General features: G+C 54.7%; 1 protein-coding gene and 1 pseudogene across 4 annotated transcripts; both read left to right on the top strand.

The window, feature by feature from the left end:
* Positions 1 to 7,320: 7,320 nt before the first annotated feature.
* Positions 7,321 to 7,495, top strand: LOC122488869 (annotated as a pseudogene).
* An 813-nt stretch (positions 7,496 to 8,308) lies between these two features.
* On the top strand, positions 8,309 to 20,212 carry THEG (theg spermatid protein). 4 transcript variants are annotated; one of them, XM_043585954.1, is made up of 8 exons: positions 8,309 to 8,665; positions 9,633 to 9,752; positions 10,044 to 10,115; positions 10,540 to 10,601; positions 11,527 to 11,596; positions 13,069 to 13,186; positions 16,283 to 16,442; positions 19,652 to 20,212. In XM_043585954.1, the coding sequence occupies exons 1-8, from the start codon at positions 8,367 to 8,369 to the stop codon at positions 19,888 to 19,890; spliced, it is 1,140 nt and encodes a 379-aa protein (XP_043441889.1). In that variant the 5' UTR covers positions 8,309 to 8,366; the 3' UTR covers positions 19,891 to 20,212. The 4 variants fall into 4 exon arrangements, with proteins under 4 accessions (XP_043441889.1, XP_043441890.1, XP_043441891.1 ...); XM_043585955.1 differs by lacking the exon at positions 10,044 to 10,115; XM_043585956.1 differs by lacking the exon at positions 13,069 to 13,186.
* The last annotated feature ends 6,253 nt before the right edge of the window (positions 20,213 to 26,465 follow it).

The raw sequence follows: 26,465 nt of genomic DNA, 5'->3' as shown, positions 1-26,465 counted from the left end.
AGCAGGTTGCCATGGCAACAGATTCTGGCAGCCGGGTCAGCAGGCAACAGCTCAGAGGAGCCTGGGCTGTGCCTCCTGGGGGGCAGCCTGGGGGAGGAGGGCCCAGAGGGGGCAGGAGAGCATCCCCTACTACTCTTGGAGATGGCCCTCGCCCTGGGTCAGGGTTAATGGAGCCTTGGGGACCACACAGAGTGAAGTTCCTCCTGGTCTTCTCAGATCGCTCGTGTGGAGGGGGTTTTGGGACTTGAACGTGTCTCTCTGGGGAGACACAATTCAAGCCGGTACAAGCAGAGCCCAAATGCCTGAGGCATGGGGTTTAGATATTAGCCAAGACATTGCTGGGCAAGGCAGCGCGTGTCGTGTCTTCTGTGGTGACCACCCCGTGTAGGGCACCTGCCTCAGAGCTGCCCCTGCCTTGCAAGTCTGCGTTGCAGCTGCCTGCACGCCGCGCTGCCTCCTCTCATTCCAGCCTGTCACGCTCCTGGTCCCACAGCTGGTCGCCAGTCACCTGTCAGTCTCCTTCCTTGCGGACAGAGCCTAATGTTTGGGTGCCCTCCCCATGGTGTGACTCGGGGAAGCCCGTTCTGTGTGGTGCTGGCACAAATCTTCACTGGCGGTCCACTTCGTTGCTGGGGATTGGTTTATGCGTGGGCGTGTAACCCCCTCCTGGCCAATGAGATGGGGGAGAGGTCTTGGAGGGGGGCAGCTTCTGGAAGCCGCTGCCGTCCTCTGCTTATACCCCTTCAGCAATGTGGGCTGATTCCTCATGCTGCCAGCTCTGGAGCTCTCTCTCTTTCACCTCCTGCTTTCACTTATCAAGGCCCTTACGATTACATTGAGCCCGCGAAGATAATCCGGGATGATCTCCCCACCTCAAGGTCAGCCGATCACAGCCCTAATTCCATCTGCAACCGTGATCCTCCTTGTCCACAGCATAATGTGTTCACAGGTGGTGGGGATTTGGAGCGCATCTTCGGGGCTGTTGTTCAGCTGACCGCAGAAGGTTTCCTTGCTGACCACGTGCCTTTGGCTATGGCAGCCTCATGATGAGATGTCCGGAGCAGCTGCAGCCATACTAGTGCCCAGTGAGGAAGAAAACAATGCAAAAAGTAGCAGAACCCAGAGGATCACAGAGCAGCAAAGCGGAGAGAAGTCCAGGAGATTCTGAGTAGGGAGGCTTGCTGGGAAGCGTCGGGAGCCGTTTTGGGGGGGAGATAATATGTTGCCTCACTGCTTAAGCCCATTTGAGGCAGGATCTTCTGTTGTTGGCTGCTGAAGGCAACCACAGAGGAGAACCGCAGCCACCCCTTAAATGCCCTTGAAATAGAATATCTAGCTGTGTGTGTGTGTCTGTGTGTGTGTACGCGCATGTGAGAGAGAGAGAGACTACCTTTCCCAGACTCCCTTGCAACCAAGTGTAGCCATGTGACTAAGTTCCAGCCAATGGGATATGAACAAGAGTGGCAGCGTCTTTTCTGGGCCTGGACCCCCCCCCCCCCCCCCCCGCCCCAGGTCCTACCATCTGTGGATTGGGCAAACGACCCAGGTGTGTTCACTCGGTGGGACCCTGCCCAGCTGTGTGAACACAGGGCGTCTCACGGGCACCATTCTGAGCCTCACAGGCCAGACGCAAATGAACACGAATACCGAAGGATCCCGTTGATAAAGAAAAGTCATGTATGAGGACAGAAGGCAGGACAGTGGTTATTCCCGTGGACGAGGGAGAGGGGGTGGAGGGTCTGGGGGTCTGCTGTGAAATCCGCCAAGCTCTGTGTTAGGACAGATGCTATCCAGCCCCGAAAGTAAAGTGCAGGACCCAGGGCAGGGGGCACAGCCTCCCCTCGCCCTCTTTCTTGAGCTGCAATGCACAGACCCCGACTTGTGAGAGAGAAAAGATCCCTCCATTTCAATAAGCCATAGACCTGCTGGGTCTTTGTCGCAGCCATGAAGCTATGTTGCATCTGTGACGACAGACAGGCTGTCCTCACCGGGGTCGGAGATGTCAAAGCCACGACAAGCGTCTTCCTCAGGGTCAAAGCTTCTTAAACATGAGTGAAGGATGCTTTTCTATTTCGGATGAGAGCAGACAGCATGAACTTCACCCTGCTGGTCAGACTCCCTGCAGCAGGCCTCACCCCCGTGTCAGTCCTGACATGGGGGCTGTCCTGCCCCAGGGACCACGGGGCCCTGTCTGGGGTCACATCTGGGGCGCTCCTGGCACTAGGTAGGTGGGGCCAGGGCCAGGAATGCTGGGGAAACCCTGTTTTGTAAAACGTGCAGAAGGCTGGGAGGCCCTAGGCCGCCTCCTCCAGGCCCTTCAGACCAGCAAATCCCAGCCGACCCCAATCTCCGATCCTGCAGGCACCACCTCGGTGGGGGGTAGGTGGGTAGGGCTCATGGGCTACCTTCCCCAGGACCCCCAGTGCGGACTCACTGCCCGATCACTTACCCCTCCCATTTGGGGAGGTCTTAATTTAGTCTTAGGTGAGGGTGGGGTAAGGAAGCTTTGGCCGGGGTGGTGGTAGGCAGGGTTCAGAGGGTTCAGAGGTGGGGGTCTTGGGAGGCGTCAGGAGGCTGTATTAGTCCCCCCGGAACGTCCTTCCATGATGTGATGGATACTTCGTGGTCCGACCGCCCGGAGGGAGGAAGGCATCACATCCCTCGGCTTTTGCTAGGAAACCAGCGTGAGGTCAGTGGTGACACCTCGGGGGTGGCGCTCAGCAGTGGGCGCTTAGCGTGTTGGGGTCGGCTGGCCGCGCTGACCCCGCTGTGTCCCGCATGTCCTCATCCTCCAGCAGGCTCGCCCAGGCACGTTTTCAATGGCAAGCGGAGACGGCGAGGGTAGGAACAGGCGCAGCCACCCACGTCTTCCACCTTCCGTTTGCCAAAGTCAGCCATCAGAGGAAGAACTTCAGAGTCACCTGACAAAGGGCACGAGCAGAGGGCGGGTGAGGCCTCGGGGCCTCTGTATAAATGATTTCCCTCCATCACAAAGTTTTGGGAAACATGACGAGTTTAATAATAATGATAGGATTTTAAGCAGGCTCCATGCCCAACGTGCTGCCCAGCACGGGGCCTGAACTCACGACCCTGAGATCAAGACCTGAGCTGAGACCAAGAGTCAGACACGCTCAATGGACTGAGCCACCCAGGCTCCCCTAGTCACTGTAACAAAATACGATCCTACCGCATACCAAAGGATTTAGGATTTCAGTGTCACTGCGGCTTCCTTGAACAGAGCAGAGCAAGCGACCCGGAGAGCAGGTCACTGGCCCCTCTGCACTCGGCCCGCCCCCCGCCTGCTCTGCGCTGTAGAAAAAACTCGACACCTCGGAGAACCCCTGCCCTGTCTCTTCCGCCAGTGGGAGATCTGGGGGAACCCTAGAGGGAGAAGCCGGGTGTCTGTCCCTCTCCCTTTCTTCTGGCTTTAGGTGGTGTCCCCGCTGTGGCTCCGGCTCTCTGGACAGGCCACCGAGGTCCCAGCTTCCATCATGTGGCTTCTGCTGCAGCCCCTAACAGTGGTGGCAGTAGTGGCTCCTTGATGTGGCTCCTCTTTAAATTGTCACCCCATCCCCCGTGTGGCTTCTCGGATCTGTGGGAACAGGTGCTCCCCTGGAGCCTTCCGAGCGAGCCAGCCCTTCCCACACCCTGACTTTAGCGCAGTGAGACCGAGTTGACTTCTGACCCCAGAACTGTAAGAGAATAAATGTGTGTTGTTTGAAACCACCGCCTTTGGGGCAATTTGTTAGAGCAGCCGCAGGAGACTCTAGATGCCCCCAGGTGCCGGGTTTTGGGGGGGATGGGGGGCCCCGGCAGAAACACGTCACTCCGCCCTGTACAGCTTGTGCTCCGGCCATCCCTACATCCCCAAAGCCTGTGTTGGGAACTGGGGACACATGTTCCCACTGAGCAGGAGGGATTTGGGGGGAGGGGCCTGGAGTGTCGCCTGGAGGACAACACACAGCTTTTGCGTCCCTATCACTCGAGTCGCCGTCATGATTTTGGTCGACCCACGCGTACTCTTGTAGCCTGATGTATTTCTTTAGGTCAGCACATTGACCCATTTCCTGAGTACATTTGTACGAAAGAGAGTGTACCGTGTCTGTAAGTGGGAAACCAGCACAACTTTCCATAAAAAGAAAGAAGCTGTAAAAGTCGTGGCTGAAAGTTTGATGAGAGGAAACAGTATCTGAATAGTCTTCAAGTATTTCTCAAAAGATGCTTATTACCTTCAAGGGGGAGAACATGGCACTGTATTGTGGAGAAACCTGGACAGACCACCTGAGTCAAAGGAGGGAGGCTCGCGTCCGCAGCGACGGGATGTGTTGTTGGCTCCGCTCGCCTTCGGACAGCACCCGCTGAGGGATTCTTGCCAAAATGCACATCCCTTCACCGATCATGAGAACATGTTAGAGAAACCCAGACAGTGTGACATAACTGGCCCAAACCTTCAAAACTGTTTAGCTCATGAAAGAGTGTGAAGGGTTGTCAGAGGACAGGGTACCGAAGAGGCTCATAGGTGTGATGCCTCGCTTGGACTGCCTCTGGAGGGGAAGAAACAGTGGGAAAGGACATTATGGGACTGTCTCTGAAATTTGGGGAAGAAATCTTGATGAACTAAGGGGTTGTATCAATGCTATGTTCACCCTGATTTTGATAACCTGCTGTGGTTATGCAAGAGAACATCCTCGTTCTTAGAAATACGTGCCGAGTCTTCAAGTCTTGGGGGGGGGTGAAGGGGCGTGATGCTTGCGACTGTCCTCAAATGTTCAGGGAATGATAAAGCAATGTGTCGACATGTTAACAGTTGGTGAATCCGGGTGAAAAGTCCATGGCGGTTCTCAGTACACGCTTGCAATTTTTCTAGGCAGTTATTTTGAAACAATCACAGAACAAAACCAGAAACAAGGTGTGTAAACAAACAGCAGTACCAACAAAATAAGGTTCTTAAATTCCAGCTTTTTTGGGTCTCCCTCCCTGCCCCCAGACATGGGCCTGCTCTCTTTTGGTTAAAAAGGATTAATAAAACTGAGCAAGTCAAACTTTGGTTAGCCGCAATCTGAGATTTTCCTCTAGAGGTACCCAGAAGCATTGTAATTCAGCAAAAAGGGGAGTGATTTATCACCACCATATTTGATGGTACTGAACTCTGGGCCTTTATCTCACTTACAGGCACCTTGAAGATACCAGTCTGTGTCCCTGCTCTAGGAAACATTCTGTGGAAGGTGGGAGCCACAGAAGGTTGCTGTGTGAGGGAAGAGCATAGTTGTGGCTGGTCTTCAGGGAGACTACTTTAGCCCGAGGAAGCTACCCGCTTCATCTGTAGTCTTAGGGCATCCCCCATCACCACTGCATTTTGCAAATGTGGTCCTAGCTGGGGGCACCACCGGAGGCAGCCGCCGTGCGTGCGAGTCCAGCGCAGTCTTGGGCGGTGACTTTGTCTCCCTGAGCACGTTTCTTCCCGGAGGCAAGTGGGGGCGGGGAATAAGAGATGAGGAGTGGGGCGGGGCCTCGAGGCGGTGAGGGCGCCCGATCGGCCCGGCTCCCGGGGAGCCCGACATGCCCTTGAGAGGGGCGACCTCTGGTGGTCACGCCGCGTCACTGCCGCGTCTCCCTGCGAAGGGCCGCCGCGCACCTGCGCCGCCCCCCCTCCCCACGCCATCCCCCCCTTCCCTCCCGCCACCACGGGGTCCAGGCAGGGTCCCGGGCTCTGGCCTGCATTGCGCCCCGCAGGCACGGCGGGGTGAGTAGCTGTGTCTTCTCTCTGCAGGCTTAGTTCGAAGTCACTTAAAACCAGGTGGAGGGAGTTTAGGGAACAGTACTGGTCATGCCACCGCTCCTTCGTTTCTTTCCTCCCGCCTCGTCCCCCCGCCCTGGCCTGTGTTCGGAATCCGAGTAAGTAAGGGTCCTGTGTCCCTCCTGAGATGCCATCGCTACTAGTCCGGTGTGACCCTGTCTTACGTCTCACTTCTTGTTCGGCTGCCCGCTGGGGCGCTCGCTCCTGCCTCACATAACGAGCACCCGTGAGCTCGACTCAGAACCCCAGAATAGGGAGGGAAGGACTCAGCCACCTGCGCCCCACGACCCCACCAGCACCGCCCTCAGGGCTCCTTGTGGGCACGCGGGTGCCTGCAGGCCGCTCCTTCCGTTCCGCCTGCTTCTCCTGAGCCACGTCCGTGCTCTCCGGGTGCTGCTCTGCTCACGCTGCCGGGCCCTCCTCCGCTTCCCCTGTGAGCCGGCTCCTGGGCTGCCCTCCGCTTCTCCCCATTGTGAGTGGTGCTGCCGGGCGGGCCCCCGCGGTCAGCTCTGCCGGTGTCCAGCTGGGTGTCGCCAGATGCACCTTTATGACATCATGCCAAATTGTCCTCCACAGTTGGGCCGCGTCCCTGTGTGTACAAGAGGTCGTTCTCTCTGACGTCTTACGGCCAGTCTTCGGTTTCGCCGGCCGGATGGGTGTGAACTGTGACCTCACCAGTGCTCCCTTCATTTCCCTGCCTGTTTGTGACACCGCGTGTCATGTCTTCGTGTCTCCTGTGAAATGTCTGCTCCTGTCTGCTTCCTGTTTCACGCTTGGTTCATGCTTTTTCTTACCGATTGCCTTGCGAGCCCTGAAATCATTTCGAGTGGACTTTTGTGTGTGGAGTGAGCTGGGTGTGGTAGGAAGCATAGTAGCCTCAAAGATGCCGGGAACACAGTGTCCTGTGTAGCCAAAGGGACTGCACGATGTGGTTAAGGCTGCAGACCCTGCGCTGGGTTACCCAGGAGGGGCCTCATGTGATCACGTGGGTCCTTAGGAACTGAGGCCCTTTCTCGGCTGACTCCAGACACGTGAGGGGCAGGAGAGGGGCAGGCCTCGCTGCCGGCTAGAAATGGAAGGAGGGCCCCGGGCCAGCGCTGCGGTGCCCCTTGGGAGCCGGGACTGCCCTTGGCTGACAGCCATGGGAAGTGGGGACCCCAGGCCTACCGCCACAAGGGGCAGGGAACGGACCCTCCCTGGCAGGCTGCGGCCTGTTCTCCATTGGAAACATCCGCATATCCAGAGATTACCACCCTGCCTTCAGCCCTTTGGCTGTGAACTTTCTTGCTTTTCCGCATATTTGGGCAGCAGAAGTGGACCGTCCAGCCCTTCCCTCAGGGCCGGTGGAGCTCTGGCCTCTTCAGCGCCCTCTCCTTGACCTCGTGTGTGCGCCTGGCTCTGGAGACCCTGCTCCCCCCGTGAGCTCGAAGGGATGCCTGGCCTTCCCAATATGGACTTGAATTCACGCGAAGCAGGTTTAATGAGCTGTCTCTAGAAGGAAAGTGGACTTAACAAGGATTTTTATCGCTTCTCAGCCTTTTGGCTAAGATCAATTGTAGCATCTGTTCTTATCAGTTTAACATGTGACACGTCCTCTATCGGAGGACAACATATTAAATGGAGTTTTGGAGCCGGAGATATAGAACAGGAACTTGCTCTGTCCACTCTGCACATGGACCTTGGATTGCAGAACCTCGGGCGAACGGCAGCGTGGGAGGTCTCGTGCAGGGGCATCGCATTCCTGGCGTGAGCGCCTAGGGACTACCCTCCACGTGGGACCGCACGTGTCTCCCGTCCTGGGCCCACAGGCCTGTGTGCCTGCACCGTCAGGATCAGCCTCACCACACTCCGTCCACCACAGGAGAGCCCCCCCGCCACGCCCTCGTACCTCTGTCTTTTCTCTGTGTCATATGCCTCCCCCCCAAAAAAGAAGGGAAATAAATTTTATTACTTAAACAATTGTTTAAATGTTTATTTATTTTTGAGAGAGAGAGAGAGAGAGCATGAGCGGGGGAGGGGCAGAGAGAGAGGGAGACACAGGATCCGAAGCTGACTCCAGGCTCCAAGCTGTCTGCACAGAGCCCGACCCAGGGCTCGAACCCACAAACTGCAAGATCATGACCTGAGCTAAATAAAGCCAGCCGCTCAACCGACTGAGGCACCCAGGCACCCCCTATGTGTCCTTTCAAGAGAGAGGAAACCATTCCTCGAAGCCCCCTGCAGATTCCCCCTCGGGTCTCATTCCTAAGCCAGTCCTGGGAAGGTACAGCCACCAGCACTGGCCCCTTGAACTGAGCACAACTGGGGCCTCTTACTAAGAAGAAATGTGGGATGGGGTCAGGTCCTACTCCTGGTTCAGCCAGGAAGAGACAGAGAGAGGGGCTAAGCAGCCCCCTGGCAGGACCTGGTGGGAGAGCCCCCATGGGGAGGGGCAGACCTGTTGGGAACGGAATGTGGACCCCGAGAATGCGAATGCGGGCGGGCCATTCTCCTGTTGCCCGGTGACCGCGACCACAGACACACTCGGGTGTTGGGGAGCAAGGCTGCAGGACTGGGGAGGACCCAGTACATGGGGGACCGCCGGCGAAGTCTGTCCCACAGCCACCACAGCTCGGAGGCCGAAGGCGGGCCCGACTGGGGACAGGACGATGATGCCCTCGGCGTGCAGGGCACAGTGTTCAGGAGTCCAGGGACCAAGGACACCACGTGCCTGGATGACGAGGAGCTGAGTTTTGAAGACCGAGAAGCGGAGACCCTCCCAGAGGAGGTGACTGGGGGAGAACCGCCTGGCCCCCGGGCCCCCGAGGAGGCCCTCGAGCCGCTGGAGAGGGTTCTGGAGAAAGACGCGGAGGGCATACCTGAGATGAGGTGGGCACCACGGAGTGGGGCTTGTGGCAAGGGCAGGGGCAGCGGGGGGAGGGCAGCAGCCCCGGCGAGGCCCCAGGTACCCCCGCTGTGGGCGGGAGGACTGGGGGACAGCCGCTCACTGGCCTCTGAGGCAGGAGCCAGCGAACACAGCCCTGTCCAGGCGGAGGGTGGGTTGGGGTTGGAGACCTTCCCCGAGTTGAGGAGTCAGGGGTGGAGACCCCGTCAGAGAGGAAAGCAAGCGGGAGGGTCTCCCGGCGCAGCTCAGAAGCTGAAACCATTCCAAGTCCCCGCCAGCTCGGGTACAGTGGTAACTGGTGGCCTGCGAACCTGCGGGGGCTGGTTTCTGGCAAGTTGTGTGTCCTGGAAAGAAGCGGGTGCTCCCTCGCACGGGCGGGGCTCTGCGCTGTGGGCCTCCCGCCTGCCCTCCGCCGGCCCTGGCCAGCCTCAGCCGGTTCCAGCGGGAGCGCCCGTGGGCCAGCACTGGTGGACTCCGTGTGCGCTCCCCGTGGCCCCCCTGGAACCCTGCACAGCCCCCACGCCCCCCATGGAGCTTGTGTGATAAACACACATCCAGACCTGTGGTGTGGCGGGCGGTGGCCGGGGACACCTGCCGTGGGAAAAAAGGCGCAGGCCGGTGGGAGGGGCCTCGGGGGGGCTTCCGGCCAGGGGCAGCACCCAGCGAGGGGACAGGCGGGCGTCTGAGCCCCCAACATCCTATTCCTCCCGCTTCCTGGGTTTCCAGGGGTCTGGCACACAGTAGGCACTTAATGCATGCTCACGAGATTTAGGGAGCCGGGAGCAGGTCTCCTGCCGTTTCACAGAGGCGGTGACCTGGCCGGGGTTGCGCACCCGGCTGGGGGAGCTAGGACTTCACCCAGGTGTCTGCGATGCCAGACCCGCCCCCAGACAGGCCAGGAGCCTCACTGGGCACAGGCCCCGACCCGCTCACCACGCCCCTCTCCCCAAGCCGGCTGTCCATCACCCAGAGGCTCCCCAGTGCTGCCTCAGCCAGAGGGAGGAGGAGGAGGAGGAAGCGGGTCTTTGAGCTGGCAAAGCCCAAGACCAACTGGCAAGCCCTAAGAGACAGGTGAGGCCTGTGGGAAGCCTCACTGGAGGCAGGGGTGGGGGTCCATGAGGAGGAGGGCAGCTCCTGGCGGTTCCCCCCCCCCCACCGCCCCCGTGTTCACCCCCTGGGCTGCCGTCCCGACTGCTCTCTGTCACTCACATGATGACCTGGGGGCAGGTGCAGAGGGAGGTGAGAAGTCAGGGTTCCAGAGGCGGGACTGGGGTGGCCTCTGGGAACTGCCTGAGGACAGTGAGGCCTTTGGGCGAATGGAGCCGCAGAGCAAAGGCAGGGGCTTGGGCCGTCTCATCACAGGATGGGGTGCTGCTGTAAGGGCTATGCCTGGGTGTCCCCGTGCAAGAGGAACTTGCAGTTCTGTGTCTACTGGTGAGTCTCAGGGAGCCTCTCCGTCTCCTGCCACGGGGGGATCTGCCCTCCTCTCCAGGGGCAAGACCTGGGGGAAAGGGCCCTCCGATGGAGGGCTTCCTCACCCCAAGGGCTGTTCCCAACCACCTGATGCTCTGGACGCCAGCCCACCCAGCTGAGGAGTGGGTCTGCTGCTGTGATGGGGCCCCTGGGCTCCGCCCTTAGCTGCGCCTTTTTCTTTTCCCACCTCCCCTTTCTCTGAACACCAGCCCTGCTCAAGATAAACCACATTTCCCACGAGCCTCTCTGACCTGCCCCTTTCCACATCCTCTCAACTTGTCCTCCTCCAACTTCCTTCCTCCTCCAACCACCCTGCCTGTGCCCCATCGTCTGTGTCCTGTGCCCTGGCTTCCTTCGCTCTGAGCCACGCCTCGGTGTATTCCAGGCCTTCTGTGTACTGGACAGAGAGGTTTCTTGAAGACACCACCCTCACTGTCACGGTGCCAGGTAGGCTGAGCCCACCCACCACCCCCAATTCTCCATCAGGGGTCACCTAGCTCAGGGGTTGGCCAGAGGTAGCCCTTGTCCCAGCTCTGGTGCTTGGCCACCCTGTCTCACGTGCTGCCCCTGGTCTCCTGGGGCTGGGTCAACCCCATTCCACTCCAACCCATGCCTCGTTCCAACGGAGGAGATCTTGGGGCTTCCCTAGCCCTAACCTCAGGACAGAACTCCCTGCTGCTCCTCCCTCGCCGGCCATCCCCCTTCCCCAGGTGTGTCATCTCTGGCCTCAGTCCCCTGAGGAGCCAGAGCCTCAGGAGGCTGGTCCTGGGGTGGGGGGGTGTGGGGCAGACTCTCTAGGGGGAATCCAAATTTGCACTACAGCCAAAATGGGGATTAATACTAAATTTATTAAAAGACTCTTTGCCTTCCCTTCTGCAATGGTCTCTATAGTTTTTGAGAGAAATGGATTCCTTCAAATAAAATATTTCAAGAAATCTCTTCCTGGAGAGAAGTAATAAGGCAAGTTCTCTCTTGGGGGTTTAGAATCTTTCTCGCAGTGAACACGAAGCCCCTGTAAACCCTACGCTTGTACTAACTGCAGACCAAAATCCACTTTCCCAGCCAGTGGGTTGTTGGAGCCACACTGAGTTCTGTTGAGGAACTGATGATGGGTCTGAGCTCCCATGCCAGCCCTGTGGCTCCCATCCTGTGTGTCCTGAGTAAGGGGCTTCAGGCCCCTGAGACCATTGTCCCCAGGATGGGGGCAGCAAAAGTCACTCCTCTGCAAGGTAACTGGTGCTCAGCTCTCTAGGCGCTCAGTGTGTACATTGTGCCATTTGCCGTAGCCAGTGAAATGCTGGATTCAACAAGAAGGAAACCCCTGAGGGTGGGCAGGTTTTTAAGTTGGGGCTGTCTCTCCTATTTTGCATAGTGGTGACGCGCCGAGTGGAGGAGCTAGCTCGACCTAAAAGGTTCTACTCGGAGTATTTCAACAACAACAGGTAAGGGAAGGAAGGCAGAATGGGGCAGAAAACCTCCCCTTTTCCTCGACAAGCTGTAGTATGGGGAGAGTCCAAGTCCTAGGAGTAGATGACCTGACTTCAAACAGGGCTGGGCTATCCCCAGCTGGAGGCCCATGGGCAGGTTCTCGACCCCTGAGGCACAGCTATGCACCTGTGGGATGGGTGGAGGTGGGGAGCATCCACAAAAGGTACTTCGTACAGCGTCAGACCTAGCAAGTGCTCAATAAATGTTACTTATCACCATTATGGATTTTTTTGGCCCCCAAAAGCTAGGAATCCTAAGACATTATTTTATGTACAACTTTTAACACAATTCCTTCTTATCACTCAGAACTTTAATTTTGTTAAAAGTGATCTTTAGAGTTATTTAGATACAGATTTTTAATTACGTACTTTTATGCACACAAAAGGGAAAATAATAATGGAAATAAAGTAGCTGAAATGCGTCTGAATGTTTTGAATCACTTTTTGACTCAGATGTTGACAAGTTCCACACACTGTATTTTTTTTAACATTTATTTATTTTTGAGAGAGAGAGAGAGAGAGAGAGAGAGTGAGTGGGGGAGGAGCAGGGAGAGGAAGACACAGAATCTGAAGCAGGCTCCAGGCTCTGAGCTGTCGGCACAGAACCCGACGCGGGGCTCCAACTCATGAGCCATGAGATCATGACCTGAGCCGAAGCTGGACGCTTAACCGACTGAGCCACCCAGGCATCCCCCACACGCTGTCTTTATGCCTGTCTTTGTGACAGTAACTTTTCACTTTAATGCTGACTCACCGTGTAATCTGAAGATAATGTAAAGTGTGATTAGACTTGATATCTGCACGTGGAGGGATGCATGTAACTCGGCGGAGGCCATTTCTGTGCCAACAACTATGCAGAGCACATGCGGGCAGGGGCACCCGTGGAGCTTCTGACGTTTGGCTGACAGCATTTATCAGCCGCATTCCAACCTCAGAGATGAGAAAAGGTGAAACATGGCTTTATTTCGGGGACACAGGCAGAGCTGACGTCTGAGTTAAGGAGATGCGAGCCCCTCAAGCTCAGTACAAGTGCACTTTCCCCAGCTTCCTGTGGCAAGAACAGGACACGCCCTTCTATCCCTTCTATCCTGACCCCAGCCCCGATGACAGGTGTGTGGGCAAGAGGCCCCGGGAGATGCTGTCACCACAGACGGGGACATGGGAGTGCTGAATGGGGAGGCGGCCACTGCACACAGAGCTGCGACGACCTGACCTCGGGAGAGGGTAGCTCTATCCTTGAGAACACTTAGGGGCCTTCTTTTGGGGATTGTTTAAGGAATCCCCTCCTGGAGGTGTTTTCAAAACCCTCCGCGGCCCCCGGGGGCTGTCCCTTATTCCCCAAGTCAGAGATGGGCTGAGAAGAGGTGACAGAAGCACACGGACATGCCCCTGGTCGGGCTGCTGTCTCAAATGTGGATGTCCCTCAGGAGCACCTCTGTCTGGCCCGTTCCTCGCCCTACTCTGGAATACCAAGCTTCGAGTCGCCTGAGGGAACTGGCCACCCCGAGGGTCCGGAATAACATTTGGAGCATAAACATGTCTGAGGTAGGTGCCTTGCTATCCTCTGGGGCGCCCCCCTCAACCGGGGGCCGGAGGTCCGCGGCAGAAGGGACAAACAGACTCCAGAGCGGCCTGCGTGTCACCGCGCAGGTGAACACGCAGGATTCACAGGTGTCTGCTCAGGACAGAGCTTCGTTTCGCTTGAAGCCTGCGCGGGGACACCTTCCCTGCCCGCGTGGGCTCAAGGTGGGGCCCAGGCCTTCGGCTCACACGTGGGCATCTCAGAGGGCCTGGAACTGTTCAGTCCGTTCCGAACCAAACACTGGTCTGCTGCCCCCTCAGGCCGGACACGTGACCCCCGTTCCCCCGCCTCCCCTTCTCCCCCGGGGCCGGGAATGAGCCGCAGACTCGTGGCCGCCCTCGCGGCTCAGCTAACGTCTCCGAGATGCTCGCGCCTGCTAGCAGTTCATGCCTTCTTAGTTGCCGAGTCCTGTTTCGTCCCACGGATGGCCACAACTTTATTCCCTCGGCCACTGAAGAGGTCTGAGCTGTCTCCCGGTTGGGGCTGGCACCAATAAAGCTGCCTCGGAGCTGGTATCTCACTGCGGTTTTAACGTGCGTCAAAGAACGTGTTGATGGATTTTTTCACGTGGTTATTTTCTGGACGGGCCCCTGCCCTTCAAAAATATTTAAAAGTAAATCCAGACGTCATACCATTGCAGGCACTCCAGGATGTACTTCTAACTGACAACCATAATAACAATGATCACACTAAAAAGTTTAACAGTAATACTTTAATATCAGAATACTCAGTCTGTGTTCACTTTTTCAGTGGTCCCCAAAAAGGCCTTTTATGGTCAATTTGGTTGAACCAGGATCCGAAGGAGGGCACTGTCCTCTCGACCGGTCCCACCGACCTCTTACCCAGGGACGCATCTGCTGTTTTCTGGGCTCCTGCCCTCACACCTCCTCCCTTCTGTGCACCTGACCCTGGCACGGTCCGGTCCCTGGGAGAGTCCACATCCCCGGGCTGAGGAGTGAAGGCTCAACAAGGCTTGGTGCTCCCTGACCTCCCTCCCTCATGCTCCTGCCTTGCCGGGCTCCATTGCAGGGTCCCTCAACAACCCTCTGGGCCTGTACCCACTCGGGTCCCGCTACTTGGAACACCTCTGCCATCTACATGTGGCCCCTGTGTACTCAATGAACTCAATGAACTCTCCTCCTCCAACCCTCCCGTTTCCGGCCAGTCTGGTGGGAACCCCACCTTCAGCCTGCTTCCCAGCCCCTAGCATAGTCTCTGGATGGACCCTTGATCCTTCCACCAGACTGTGAGCAGCCTGAGGACAGAGACTGCACCTTTCTTGTTTATTGTGGCAGCATTCCTGAGCCTGTCTTACCCTGTGCGGGGCACAGAGTGGTAATCAGTGTTCGCTGAAGGCATGGGTAGGTGAAAGTTTACCTGCCTGCCCACCTCTCCAGGCAGGACTGCCGTTGGGCCCGTGTCTACCTCAGCAGTCAGGCCTGGGCTATGTCAGTTGTGGGGGAAGAAAGGAGGCGGGGAGAGGCAGGGAGTGGGGAGGAGGGAGGCAATAGAGGGTTGAATGGGACATAACATTGTAAACACCAAGATGTCTTTGATAGGAGTAGCATCTGTGATTTTCAAGGAAGACGATTTTAAGAGGAAAGGGACTCAAATTTCAGACCGACCCCTGGAGGTCATTTCGGCCAACCCCTGCTTCCAAGCAGGTTCCTGCTAAAACTGTACTGTGCAGAGAGCTTTCGTATGACACGAGACATTAAAACACAGCGCCTCCGATCACAAGCATTCCTGGACCTACTCCAACACTTCGACAGGTTTATTTCAGACCTACGCCGCCTCTATAAGGAGTAAAACATCCCAACAACTACCCTTGCTTCCTCCTCCCGCTCCAGAGGTGGCAGGAGTGGCCAGCTCATCTTCCCCTTTTGTCACAGCCAGACACATTCAGAATGTTATTTTTCCCACCCTTCGATTCATTTGCGGGCAGACTCTTTGCACATGTGCAGGAGCCAGCTGGTGGGCTAGTGGTAAGGAAGGGGGGGGGAGCAGGACACGTACTAAAGAGAGCGCAGCCTGGGAAGAGCGTGCCTTGTATGCACTTTTTTGGGGGTGGGGGCAGACAACGATTAGCCTTGAGATGACAGAGCTCAGTCTAGGCACTGCGTTTGTGTAGGCTGATGCACAGTAGCCAAGCCGACAATTGTGATTGTGTCTGGATTCTCTGGAAAACACTAAGAAGTTGTCTATGGAGGAAGTGGGTCAAGTTTCTCAGTGAAATGTCTGTCCCCTCCATCATCCCCACTCTTTCCAGCTCTGCCTCATATGCATAATTTTAAACTTTATTATTATAGACCCATAAACTATAATCGTAGCCATATACATACGCAGCATCTTAACTTTCTTGCTTTCCTCTCAATATTTGTTTTCTAGAACACTGCATGTGATTCATATAGAAACACTACTTAACATGCTGGATTGCACCCTACCATACGAGTATAGAATAATCGATTTACCCAGTCCCCTACTGGTAGACAACCTGGCTGCTTCCAACTGTTTGCCATGATATTCAAGCTACGGTGAATATCACTCATTCCCTTGTGCTTCGGTAGGGCTTCTCTATATGGTAGTCTTCAACAGTGCACATGTTCAACCTGAGAAGGACAAACGCTCTCCAAAGTGTTTGTACTAATTTACTGTCCTACCAGCCATGCATGAGGATTTCTCTCCTCCCATATTCTTGCCAGGGCATGATAATTTTTCAGACTTTTTAATTTTTTCCGAGTCTGCTTACATAAAGTAATATTTTGTGGTTTTAATTTATATTTCCCTGGTCAAGGAGATGATTATTCACCATTTAGGTTTACTCTCCTACATGATTAGCCCAGTCATATAAATCATAAAAACCCATAGTGATTTTTGGGTTATTGATTTAGAGGAACTCTTTATATATGATAGCTACTAATCCTTTGCTGAACTTCCCAATCTTTTTTTTTTTCTTTCTTTCTTTTTTTTTTTTTTTAGAACACTAAAGGGGTCTTTCTTATCCAGGGGCCTATGAGGAATCATGGGCTGTTTTACTCTTCCCTTGTAATTGTTTCCAGGTGTCCCAAGTATCCAAGGCAGCCCAGATGGCAATCCCCAGCACAAGGATCCTACAGCTGGCAAAGCCCAGGGCCCCAGCCACCCTGTTGGAAGAGTGGGACCCCATGCCAAAACCCAAGCCGCACGTGTCGGACTACAATCGCCTCCTTCACTTGGCCAGTAAGTAGTTCCGCTGGGGCTTGCCTCCTTGTCAGGCTCTTGTGTCCTTCCCCACTGGCCACAGGCCATGGGGTGGGGGTGGGGATGGGGTCAGTCAGTAGACCTGGGCTACAGGCCTGCTTCTTCTAGATTTGCCCTTCCCCCTTTGCTTTATCTTCTCCCTAGACTGCACACCAGTTGTCCAGACACCTGTAGACCATTCACAGTGTGGCCCATACAGGCTCCCCTGGGGGCTGGCAGAGGGGACCACTCCCCAGGAGCAGAACTGAGAGGGCTTGTGGCCTGACTGGGTCTCCTGGCAAGGGCAAGTGGGTGCAGGAGAGCAAGGTGGGGTGCAAGGCCAGACGCCAACCCAAGAGCCAGGCTGAGGTCCAAGGGAAGCTTTAAGGTGGCACCTACCTGATTCTTCCCCTTTCCTCTAAAACACATGAGGTACCCGGCCCCCCAACCACATAGGAGCGGTAGAGAACTGGACCCCACACCAAAGATAATCCAGTTTGGTGTGTTTCTGGGTGTGCACACACAGATCCGCAAAGTTGTGTGGCCACATGTATGTGCTTGCCTGCGTGCACCCTTCCTTCCAGATGCTCTCCCTGCCCGGCGTTTCTATGACACCGTCCACGTCCAAGGCAAGGAGGACTCCTGTCGGCTCTGCCTTCTGAGCTATGGAGGCCCCTAGCTGCCTCCACCCCCACAACCCTTGTGGGCCCACCGTGCGTCCCTGGACCAGACCAGGACTGCCCTGATCCTGGGCGCCACCCCTGCCTGTTTCAGATTCTGTCCTCCTCTGCTCATGACCCACTCAGGGGACCTGCCTCTCTCCGTGTGGTCCACAGGACCTTGCGATCTGTGCCCTGGCTTCCTCCACCTGACTCCATTCTGCTTGCGCCTCCCCAGTGGCCCTTCCTACAGCCTGGCAGGCGCTCCCCAGATGCCCCTCTGCCTCCCACAGGGCTTGGCTCCTCTCTGCCCCCTTGGTGAGGGCCCTCACTGCCCTGTCTCAGTCCACAAGCCAGCCCACCTCTGGGGACCACTTGTTCAGCACCCGTCACCTTCTAACAGACCTTCCAGTATATTTCTGCATCTGTTATGTGCCAGGCCAACAGTGTCAGAGGCACTTAGTCACCAGAGAGCCCGATTGGCCACTTTGGTTCACTCTGTTCTATCATTTTCCTGGTTTTCTAGTCCCCCCCCCTTTTTTTTGTTATTGATTTAGAGCAGCTCTTTATATAAGATAATCACCAACCCTTTGTTGAGCACATGGCAACATAACCTTTTCCTGGTCTCTCTTCTTTTAACTGTGCTTACGGGATCTTTTGTTTGCCCATCCATTTATCCATTCTCTTAATATTCATGAAAAGACCAGTTAAGTGAATGTACACGTGAGAACACATACCATGGTGTTAGGCCACATTGTCTTTCTGTCCCTGTCACACACCCGCATCTGGGATATAAACACACGTGTGTGTCGTGTGTTTGCAAGGAGGGTATAAGGCTGTGTTTTTCACACTGCAGACTCGCGTCCACTGATGGTTGTGACTAGCACTTGAAGGGGAGAGACAGTGCACGTGAAGCTAGACAGGTGTGGGCACAGTCCATGGCTGCTTTGCTTCTCCGTGTGTCCATTGTGTATTGTATGGAAACACACTCTGTCACCACTGTTAAGTTGTCCCGGGCAGAGTCGGAAGTCTAGATGTCACGATGGTGGTCGTGCTCCTAGATTCTCAGAGGAGTTCAAAGAAGCCTGGGTCTGGGCACGGTCTTCTTAGCCCTGAGGGGCGCTGAGGCCCTTCTGCTCGGCCCCTTCCCCTTGGACAGGCCGCTTCTTGGGTCACCTGCCCGGCACATCTGTGTCCAACCCTGGTGACCTTGCCCCGCCAGGCCCCCCCGTGGACTTGTGCCTGCCTGGTGGGAGGGACCCCACTGAGCTGGGGTTGCTCCGCCGAGAGGGCGGACGGCCCGTTTCCACTCGCACGGAGGCTCTGGGCCAAGCGGGTGTGGAAAGGAGGCAACCCCAGGGTCCTGAAGCTCGCACAGACCGAAGGCTAAGACAGTGACCACCGGTGACCACTTCTCTTCTAGTCCCCAGACAGCCCACGTGCTGCAGGAAGGGGGGGTGGGGAGGAGGGGAGGAGGGGCAGACCAGCAGGAGGGGTTTCCGCGGGGGCCGCCGGGGGTGAGAAGGAGGAGCCTGGCTGAGCCACAGGCCTCTGCGCGTGAGAGCCGTGAGTCCTCAACCGCAGCCGCTGGCCGGGTGTGGCCACTTCGATGAAATTGAAATCAACCTATCGGTTGATCTAAATTAGTTGATTGATTTCATTAAAATTGAATCAAATAAAGCTGCAGCCCAAATCAGGCATTCTGTACTCACACGTGGCTGGTGGGAGCCACGTTACCCAGTGCAGAAAGCTGCGTTTCTTGAGAGGGCCCGGCAGGAGCCCAGAGGATCAGGGCAGTCTCGGCCAGGAGGCTGGTGCCGAGTCCCCAGGGGGCCCTGTCCTGGGGAGCTGCCCTCCATCCCCCCACCAGGCGTGCAGCACCAGCCAGGGAGAGGAGATGCCTCTCATACCCGTCTGCTTCAGAGGCTGAGGCATCAGAGCAGGGAGGGGAGGAGGTGAAGGGGCCGGCCAGGCACCCCCCTCACCCTCGGTCTCTAGCCTCCCTCCTTTGGCTGGCTCCTCTGTGTGCCCCTGTCTGGGACCTGTGGCCACTTGAAATATTTTTTCTCTTTTCAATTCACCCTTTTGAAGCGTACAATTCAACATACCTCAGTAAAAAATAAAATAAAGCATACATTTGAAAAGTTTTTAGTACGTTCACAGGGTTGTGCATCAATTACCACAATCAAATTTAGAATTTTCATCTCCCTAAAGAGAAACCCAGTCCCTATGAGAGGTTACACCCCCTCCCCAGCCCCCGGCCCCCACGAGCCCCCTTCCCGTCAGTGGATGAGCCTGTTCTGGATGTTTCACACATGTGGACTCACACCCCGTGTGGCCTCTCGTGTCTGGTTCCCTCCCTGAGTGTCGTGTGTCCAGGGTCTGTCCGCAGGGTGGCGGGGGTGGGCGCCTCGCTCCGCTCTGGCTGAGTGGTGGTCCAGCAGGCGGATGGGCCATGTCGTGTGTATCCGTTTTGAACTTGGGAGCTCTGACCTCCACATGTCTGAAGTCTCAGTGCCTGACTCGGTCCCTCTCTCCTGCCCTCTCCAGTGCCCAAGGCCCAGTCGGACCAGTGTGTTCCTGACCGAGATCCACGCTGGGAGGTGCTGGACGTCACCAAGAAGGCAGTGGCCAGTCCCCGGATCATCTCCCTGGCCAAGCCCAAAGTGCGCAAAGACCTCAACGAGGGCTATGACCCCTACCACATTTCCCCCGCGTCTCTGGTGGCTCAGGCATCCCCCCGCTTGTACGAGCTGGCCACCCCCAAGAGCATCACCAAAAGAGTGTGAGCGACCCATGCCTGGCCTCTGAGATCCCATTCCCAGTAAACACCCAACTGCGCCCTAACCTTGTGTGTCGTCGGCTCTGAGTGTTTTGGCCCGAAGGCGGGAGGGCAGGCTGGTGGCCAAATCGAGGACAAGGAGGAAAATGATAATGTTCATGCTTACATTCAGCCTGGGATTTGTACGGCCCTGTTATCTTCCAGATCGCGCTGTCCTGCCCTCTGCGCTTCTCAGGTGCCCACTTCCCTCCCTCGTTCCCTCTGAGTCTCCTGGGTGTCCCCATGCACCTCAAACTCAGTGACCCTACAATAAAACCAGCTGATGCCTATTGCATGACTTACTGATCTTTCCAGTGGCCCAGTGAAGGGGGGCTGTACTTGTGCACATTTTACAGAAGTGGACACTGAGGCTCTCAGAGGTTGGGAAAGACTCACAGCCCCTATCCGAGCCTCCAGGGTGGGGGCGCCGCTCGAGCAATTCACCACACACACTGGTTCTGACGGCTCTGGCCTCAGAAGTCCTAACACCCGGGCGTGGGCAGGGCCGGTTCCCCCGGGGCCCCAGGGAGCCCTGTGTCCCCCTTTTCCGGCTGCCAGAGACGCCGCATCCTGGGCCCGCGGCCCCTCCTCATCCTCACGGCCAACAGCATGGGGTCCCCCCGGCTCTCTGCCTCCCTCTTGTGAGGACCTCGTGAGGACGCTGGGCCCCCTGGGAACCCAGGGTCACTCTTGCCTCGGGGGTCTTGACAAGGTCCCCCTTTGAGGTGACAAATCCCAGGTCCCGGGACAATGACATTGGCATCTTTGAGAGCTGTTATTCAGCTGACCACAGCCGGAGAGATACTCCGAAACTCTAAACAAAGGCTCATATTTTGCTGATTCTGGTCAGGCTACTTCTGGGCTATTTGCTGGGTCCTGACAGTGTGCTGTGATGACCCCCTTAGGCCAGCCCTCCACAAGGGTTCTCCTAGCGCCTGCCAAGTGTCGGGTCCTGAGCCATGAGTCTGAGAATACAAAATTGCTAACAGGCTCTAAGTCACTTAAAGACACTAATTCATTCACTAACAAAGGATATTTAGTGAATACAGGTGCTCGAGACAGGCGCTCAGAAGTAAAAAGTTAACAGCAAAAATCTATCCTCACCCTCTTGAATGATACGATGACATAAACCAGCAAATAACTGACATTCCAGGAGGCTGGGACCCTAGCTCAGAGCCTGTGGCAATTGTTGCTTAAATATGCACACATTTTAACTTTAATTTAATTTAATTTTAGTAATCTCTACACCCCGCATGGGGCTTGAACTCACAAACCTGAAATCCTTGGACCCAGCCAGCCAGGCGCCCCTGCTCTAATGGGTGGACCCGCTGACTTTCTATGCTGCTCTGGGGGGCACAGTTGGGACCACTGAAGACCTTCCGAGGACGTGTTTGGGAGGAAGAGCACGAGTGAACAAGCAAGACTCAAACGCCTGTGATGTCGTGAGGTCCCATCCTGAATCTGGCAGAGTGGTTCCCTGAAGAATGCCCCAAAGATGTCCCGAAACCTGTGAATCTTATTTTGTTTGGCAAAAGGGAGTTTGTGGATGAGATTAAAGATTCGGAGGTAAAGACATTATCCTGTGCAATACAGTCACACATCCTTAGAGAGGCAAAGGGAGATTTGGCCTCAGAAAAAGAAGGTACTATTTCTGCCGCCAGAGCAAGATGATGTCAAGCCCCGGCTTTGATGGAGGAACGCAGCTGTGGAAGGAAACGCATTCTCCCCTTAGGGCTTCGGGTTGGAGCAAGCCCCTGCTGGCCCCTTCATTTCTGTCCCCCGAATGACACGTGCGTGTGGATTCTATTGGCTGGTTTTGCAGTAATCTGTTACAGCAGCGAGAGGAAGCTAGTACAGAGTAGCGACGCTAAACACGGACTCCTAACAGGAGGCGGAGGGCGAGGACCGTCCTTGGTTGCCGCGCAGCTGGCGGCCCCGCAGGCAGTTCAGGCACACTTCCACCGGGAAAGGGAAGGCGAACCGGCATTTTCAACCTCAGGGACCTTCGAAACAAGACAAAACAGAAGCTTTGAACCAACTCAGGGTCCGAAATGACGTGTGTGATCTCTGGTCAAAGACCATCTCGTGTTTTAATGTTCTTATGCAAGTTGAGAAAAAACAAACTTCACACCGACGTATCTTTATAACATAAAATTTAACCAGCCGAAGTTTAAATTATTATCTTTTTTAAATGAGAATTGCTGGTCTTCATTGATTTGTAGAAAGTCTTTAGATACAGAATTATGGAAATTAGCCCTTTGTAACATGAGTAGCCAGGTATTTTTCTAGGGTTACAATCTATGTATTTATTTATTTATTTATTTTTAAAATTTTTTTAACGTTTATTTATTTTTGAGACAGAGAGAGACAGAGCATGAACGGGGGGAGGGGCAGAGAGAGAGGGAGACACAGAATCGGAAACAGGCTCCAGGCTCTGAGCCATCAGCCCAGAGCCCGACGCGGGGCTCGAACTCACGGACCGCGAGATCGTGACCTGAGCTGAAGTCGGACGCTTAACCGACTGAGCCACCCAGGCGCCCCTATTTATTTATTTTTTAATGTACATCCAAGTTACTTAGCATGTTGTGCAGTAGTGATTTCAGGAGTAGAACCCAGTGATCCATCCCCTACGTACAGCACTGCGTGCTCATCCCAACAAGTGTCCTCCTTAATGCCCCTCGCCCATTTAGCGCATCCCCCCACCCGTAACCCCCCCAGCAGCCCTCAGTTTGTTCTCTATCTTTAAGAGTCTCTTGGGGCGCCTGAGTGGCTCAGTTGGTTAAGCGTCTGACTTCGGCTCAGGTCATGATCTCGCGGTTCGCGAGTTCGAGCCCCACGTCAGGCTCTGTGCAGACAGCTCAGAGCCTGGAGCCTGCTTCAGATTCTGTGTGTGTCTCTCTCTGTCCCACCCCGCTTCCACTCTGTCTCTGTCTCTCTCAAAAATAAACATTAAAAAAAAGTCTCTTGTATTTTGCCCCCCCTCCCCGTTTTTATATTATTTTTCTTTCCCTTCCCCTATGTTCATCTGTTAAGTTTTTAAAATTCCACCTATGGGTGAAGTCATAGGATACTTGTCTTTCTCTGACTAATTTCACTTAGCATCATACCCCCAGTTCCATCCACGTAGTTGCAAATGGCAAGATTTCGTTCTTTTTGATGGCTGAGTAATACTCCATTGTACATATATACCACATCTTCTTTATCCATTCATCCGTCGATGGACATTTGGGCTCCTTCCATACTTTGGCTATTGTGGATAGTGCTGTTTAAATTATTATCTTGTGATTTAAGGCATGAATGAAGAATCATATATGTTGCACGTCACAACTGTGTTTTGTGGTCAGCTTTATCGAGATGTACGGACTGTTGTGGATACAGTTTGACGAGACTGACACAGGCAGCTGTATAACTGCCACCACTATTGACAGAGACGGGTTTTGTCCCCCTTTGAACTTCCCTCACGCTGCTCTGCTGTCATCCGGTCCCTCCAACCCCAGGGCCCTGGCAACCACTCATCTGTTCTCTGTCCCCACGATTTGGAATTTTCTAGAACATGGTAAACTTGTGGAAGAGTGTGACTAGCTTTGTCTCCACGCAGCTTGTCCTTACTAGACAGCATGCAGAGCATGTGGCTGGGATTTGCCCTGTCACCTGTTCTGAGAGTCCTTCTGAGTTTGGCCTATTACATCTCCTGACTGGACACTTGGTCTTAGTTCCTCCTCAGTTTTATGTTACGCTTTAAAATTGTATAGCTCCTTTTGTTTGTCCTTTAAATCGTTCAGAATAGGACTCGGAGGTTATGCCCTCGGGAAACAAACCTTGAGACAGGGATCACGGACAGGGGGTTCCTGGGGACCGCCCTTGTGGTTGGAGCGTGCCAGGCAGTGAAGGAAGCAGGCCTGGACAGAGGGACAGGGGGCTGAGAAGATGGTCTCAGCTGACCCTATGGGGGCCTCTGGAGCTACACAGTTGTCCCCCGGTAGCCACAGGTGCTGGCCTTTATGCGTTTGCATGGGGAAGTCCTGGTGTGGGCAGCCTCTGTGAAGGAGGGGGGACCTGGGAGACACTCAGCTTCGAGCCACCAGCCACTGGCACCCCTAGCAGCTGAGAGAAATGCTGCTTCTGTATGTTTGGGGGGTTTGCATGGTGCACACAGCATCCAGTACAGTCCACCCAGAACTGCTCAGCTCGATGTATGTTCTGGAAACACCTCACCCAGGACCTTGTTAGGCTTCTTTTTCTGCAGGGAAACTTGTAAGAAAAAGATTAGTGTGGTGAGCTACAGCCCCCAGCGCCACCCTGGGCTGGACTCATCACCCCCCACCTGCAGCCACACCCTCCTCCCTCTCTCCCTGTCTCCGAGGCTGAGTTGCTGGGGCAGCCCAGCCCAGACCCCAGTCCCTGAGGGGCCCGAGTGCTTTGTCAGCAACCGTCAGACTAAGGGTGCTGTGCACTCCCCGTCTGCACCAGGAGGGCCTGCGCACTTGCAGGTGCCCAATCATCAGCTCTCCAGGCCTTTGTCTTCATGGTCCCTACTGGGAGGACACCCTCCCAGCCTCTTCTTCCTCCTTTAAGACTCGGCTAAAGACACTGCTTTTTATTTTCTTAGCTTTATTATTTTTACTTTTTATTTGAAAACCATTCAGGTATACAGAACAATTGCAAGAAGAAGCATAGGAAGATATCTTCACATACCCTCTCCCAGGTTCCGCTATTAGCATTTTGCTCCGTTTGCTTTATCATTTGTTCCGAACCACCTAAGTTGCTGGTGTCATGCCACCTTACTCCTGTCTACTCCCTTTGGGCTGTTCTAACAGAAACGTCACAGACCAGGTGCCTTATAAACAGCAGAAAAGTATTTTCCATAGTTCTAGAGGCTGGAAAGTCCAAGATCAAAGTGCCAGCAGATTTGGTCACTGGTGAGGACCTGCTTCCTGGTTCAGAGGCTGTCTTTGCACCATCTGCTCATGGGGACAGAGGGGCAAGGGTGCTCCCTGTGGTCTCTGCCATAAGGGCACTGATCCCAGGGCACCTGGGTGGCTCAGTTGGTTGAGCGTCCATCCAACTCCTGGTTTCGGCTCAGGTCACGATCTCGAGGTTTGTGAGTTCGAGCCCCACATTGGGCTCTGTGCCAATAGCACGGAGCCTGCTTGGGAGGCTCTCTCTCTTTCTTTCTCTGACCCTTCCCTCCCCTCTGTCTCTCTCTGAAAAATAGATAAATAAACATAAAAATTTTAAGAAAAATAAGGCACTCATCCCATTCACGCAGGTTCCGTCCTCATGACGTCCCAAAGTCTCCACCATCAAATACCATCATATCGGGGATTCAGTTTCAACATATGAATTCGGGGGGACACGGACATTCAGTCTATGTTAACCTCTCAATATTTCAGTGTAAATTTTTTGAGAATAAGAATATTCTCTTACAGAACCACAGGACTGTTATCAATGTCCCCGAACTTAACATTGATGTAACACGTTTATCCAATCCACGTCTGAATTCCAGTTTTGTCATTCATATTCCAGTTATGTTTCCAATAATGGTCCTTATAGTCTTTCCGTCCGCACTGGCAGATCCAGTAGGATCAGATATTGCATTTAGTTGTCCTGTCGGAAAAAGTGGTCTTTTATGGCAGTAACATTTCTGAAGAATACAGTCTTTCTCTGTTTGTTTAACAGCATGTTCCTTATTCGGGGTTTGTCTGCAGTTTTCTCAAATATATGCAGGATACGCATTCCTGGCCAGATTAAGTGATGTAGTGTCCTTCTAAGGGCATCACATTGGAAGGCACATGGTGTTCGTCTGCCCCTCACTACCATGTTAATTTTTTATCAGCCGGCCAATGTTGCCTCATTTCTACACTGTAACTGTAATAATCAGCCTGTGGAGAGAGGCTTTCAGACCTTAAAAACTTTCTTCCCTTCATCTGGATCCCCTGCTGCCCCTTCGCATCTCTCTGATGATTCTTGTCCAAGCCGTTTCTAAGAAGTCTTCTCTGGTTTCTCAGCCTGACTCAAACCCTTTGCCTTGGTTTCTGCACACGTTATAAACACAGACACCCCCCTCTCGTTGTATCTATTGGCCGTCTCCCTGCCTCACTGGATCCCTGCAAGCCCAGCACCTAGTTGAGGGCTGTAGGGGCCATGCGCTTAGTTCATTGATTAACTGAATGAATAAATGGATGAATGAATGATCAACTGCTCCAGGTATCAGTGAGGACTCTCAGACACAAGCGCCTGAACCTCCAATCTGAATGAGGTGTATCTAACACAAGGAGTAGGGAGCCCACTGACTCATATAACTGTGAAGGGCAGGGTAGACTTTTTTTTTTTTTAACGTTTTTATTCATTTTTGAGAGAGCAAGAGAGAGTGGGGTGGGGGTGGGGGGCGGACAGATGATCCGAAGAGGGCTCTGTGCTGACAGTAGAAAGCCCGATGCGGGGCTCAAACTCACCAATGGTGAGGTCACGACCTGAGCTAAAGTCAGATGCCCAACTAACCGAGGTGCCCCAGGGTAGACCTTTCAAAAGTGGTTCTTCTGT

The sequence above is a fragment of the Prionailurus bengalensis genome, chromosome A2 (genome assembly GCF_016509475.1).
Source record: "Prionailurus bengalensis isolate Pbe53 chromosome A2, Fcat_Pben_1.1_paternal_pri, whole genome shotgun sequence".
Classification (NCBI taxonomy): domain Eukaryota; kingdom Metazoa; phylum Chordata; class Mammalia; order Carnivora; family Felidae; genus Prionailurus; species Prionailurus bengalensis.
Note: the sequence above shows the minus strand (reverse complement) of the source record. Positions and strands in the feature narration are given on the sequence as shown.

Coding starts and splice junctions, on each gene's coding strand:
- THEG (XM_043585954.1), top strand. CDS start 8,367: ATGGGGGACCGCCGGCGAAGTCTGTCCCACAGCCACCACAGCTCGGAG. Junction 9,753..10,043: donor TGGCAAGCCCTAAGAGACAG/GTGAGGCCTGTG, acceptor GTCTCATCACAG/GATGGGGTGCTGCTGTAAGG. Junction 10,116..10,539: donor TTGCAGTTCTGTGTCTACTG/GTGAGTCTCAGG, acceptor GGTGTATTCCAG/GCCTTCTGTGTACTGGACAG.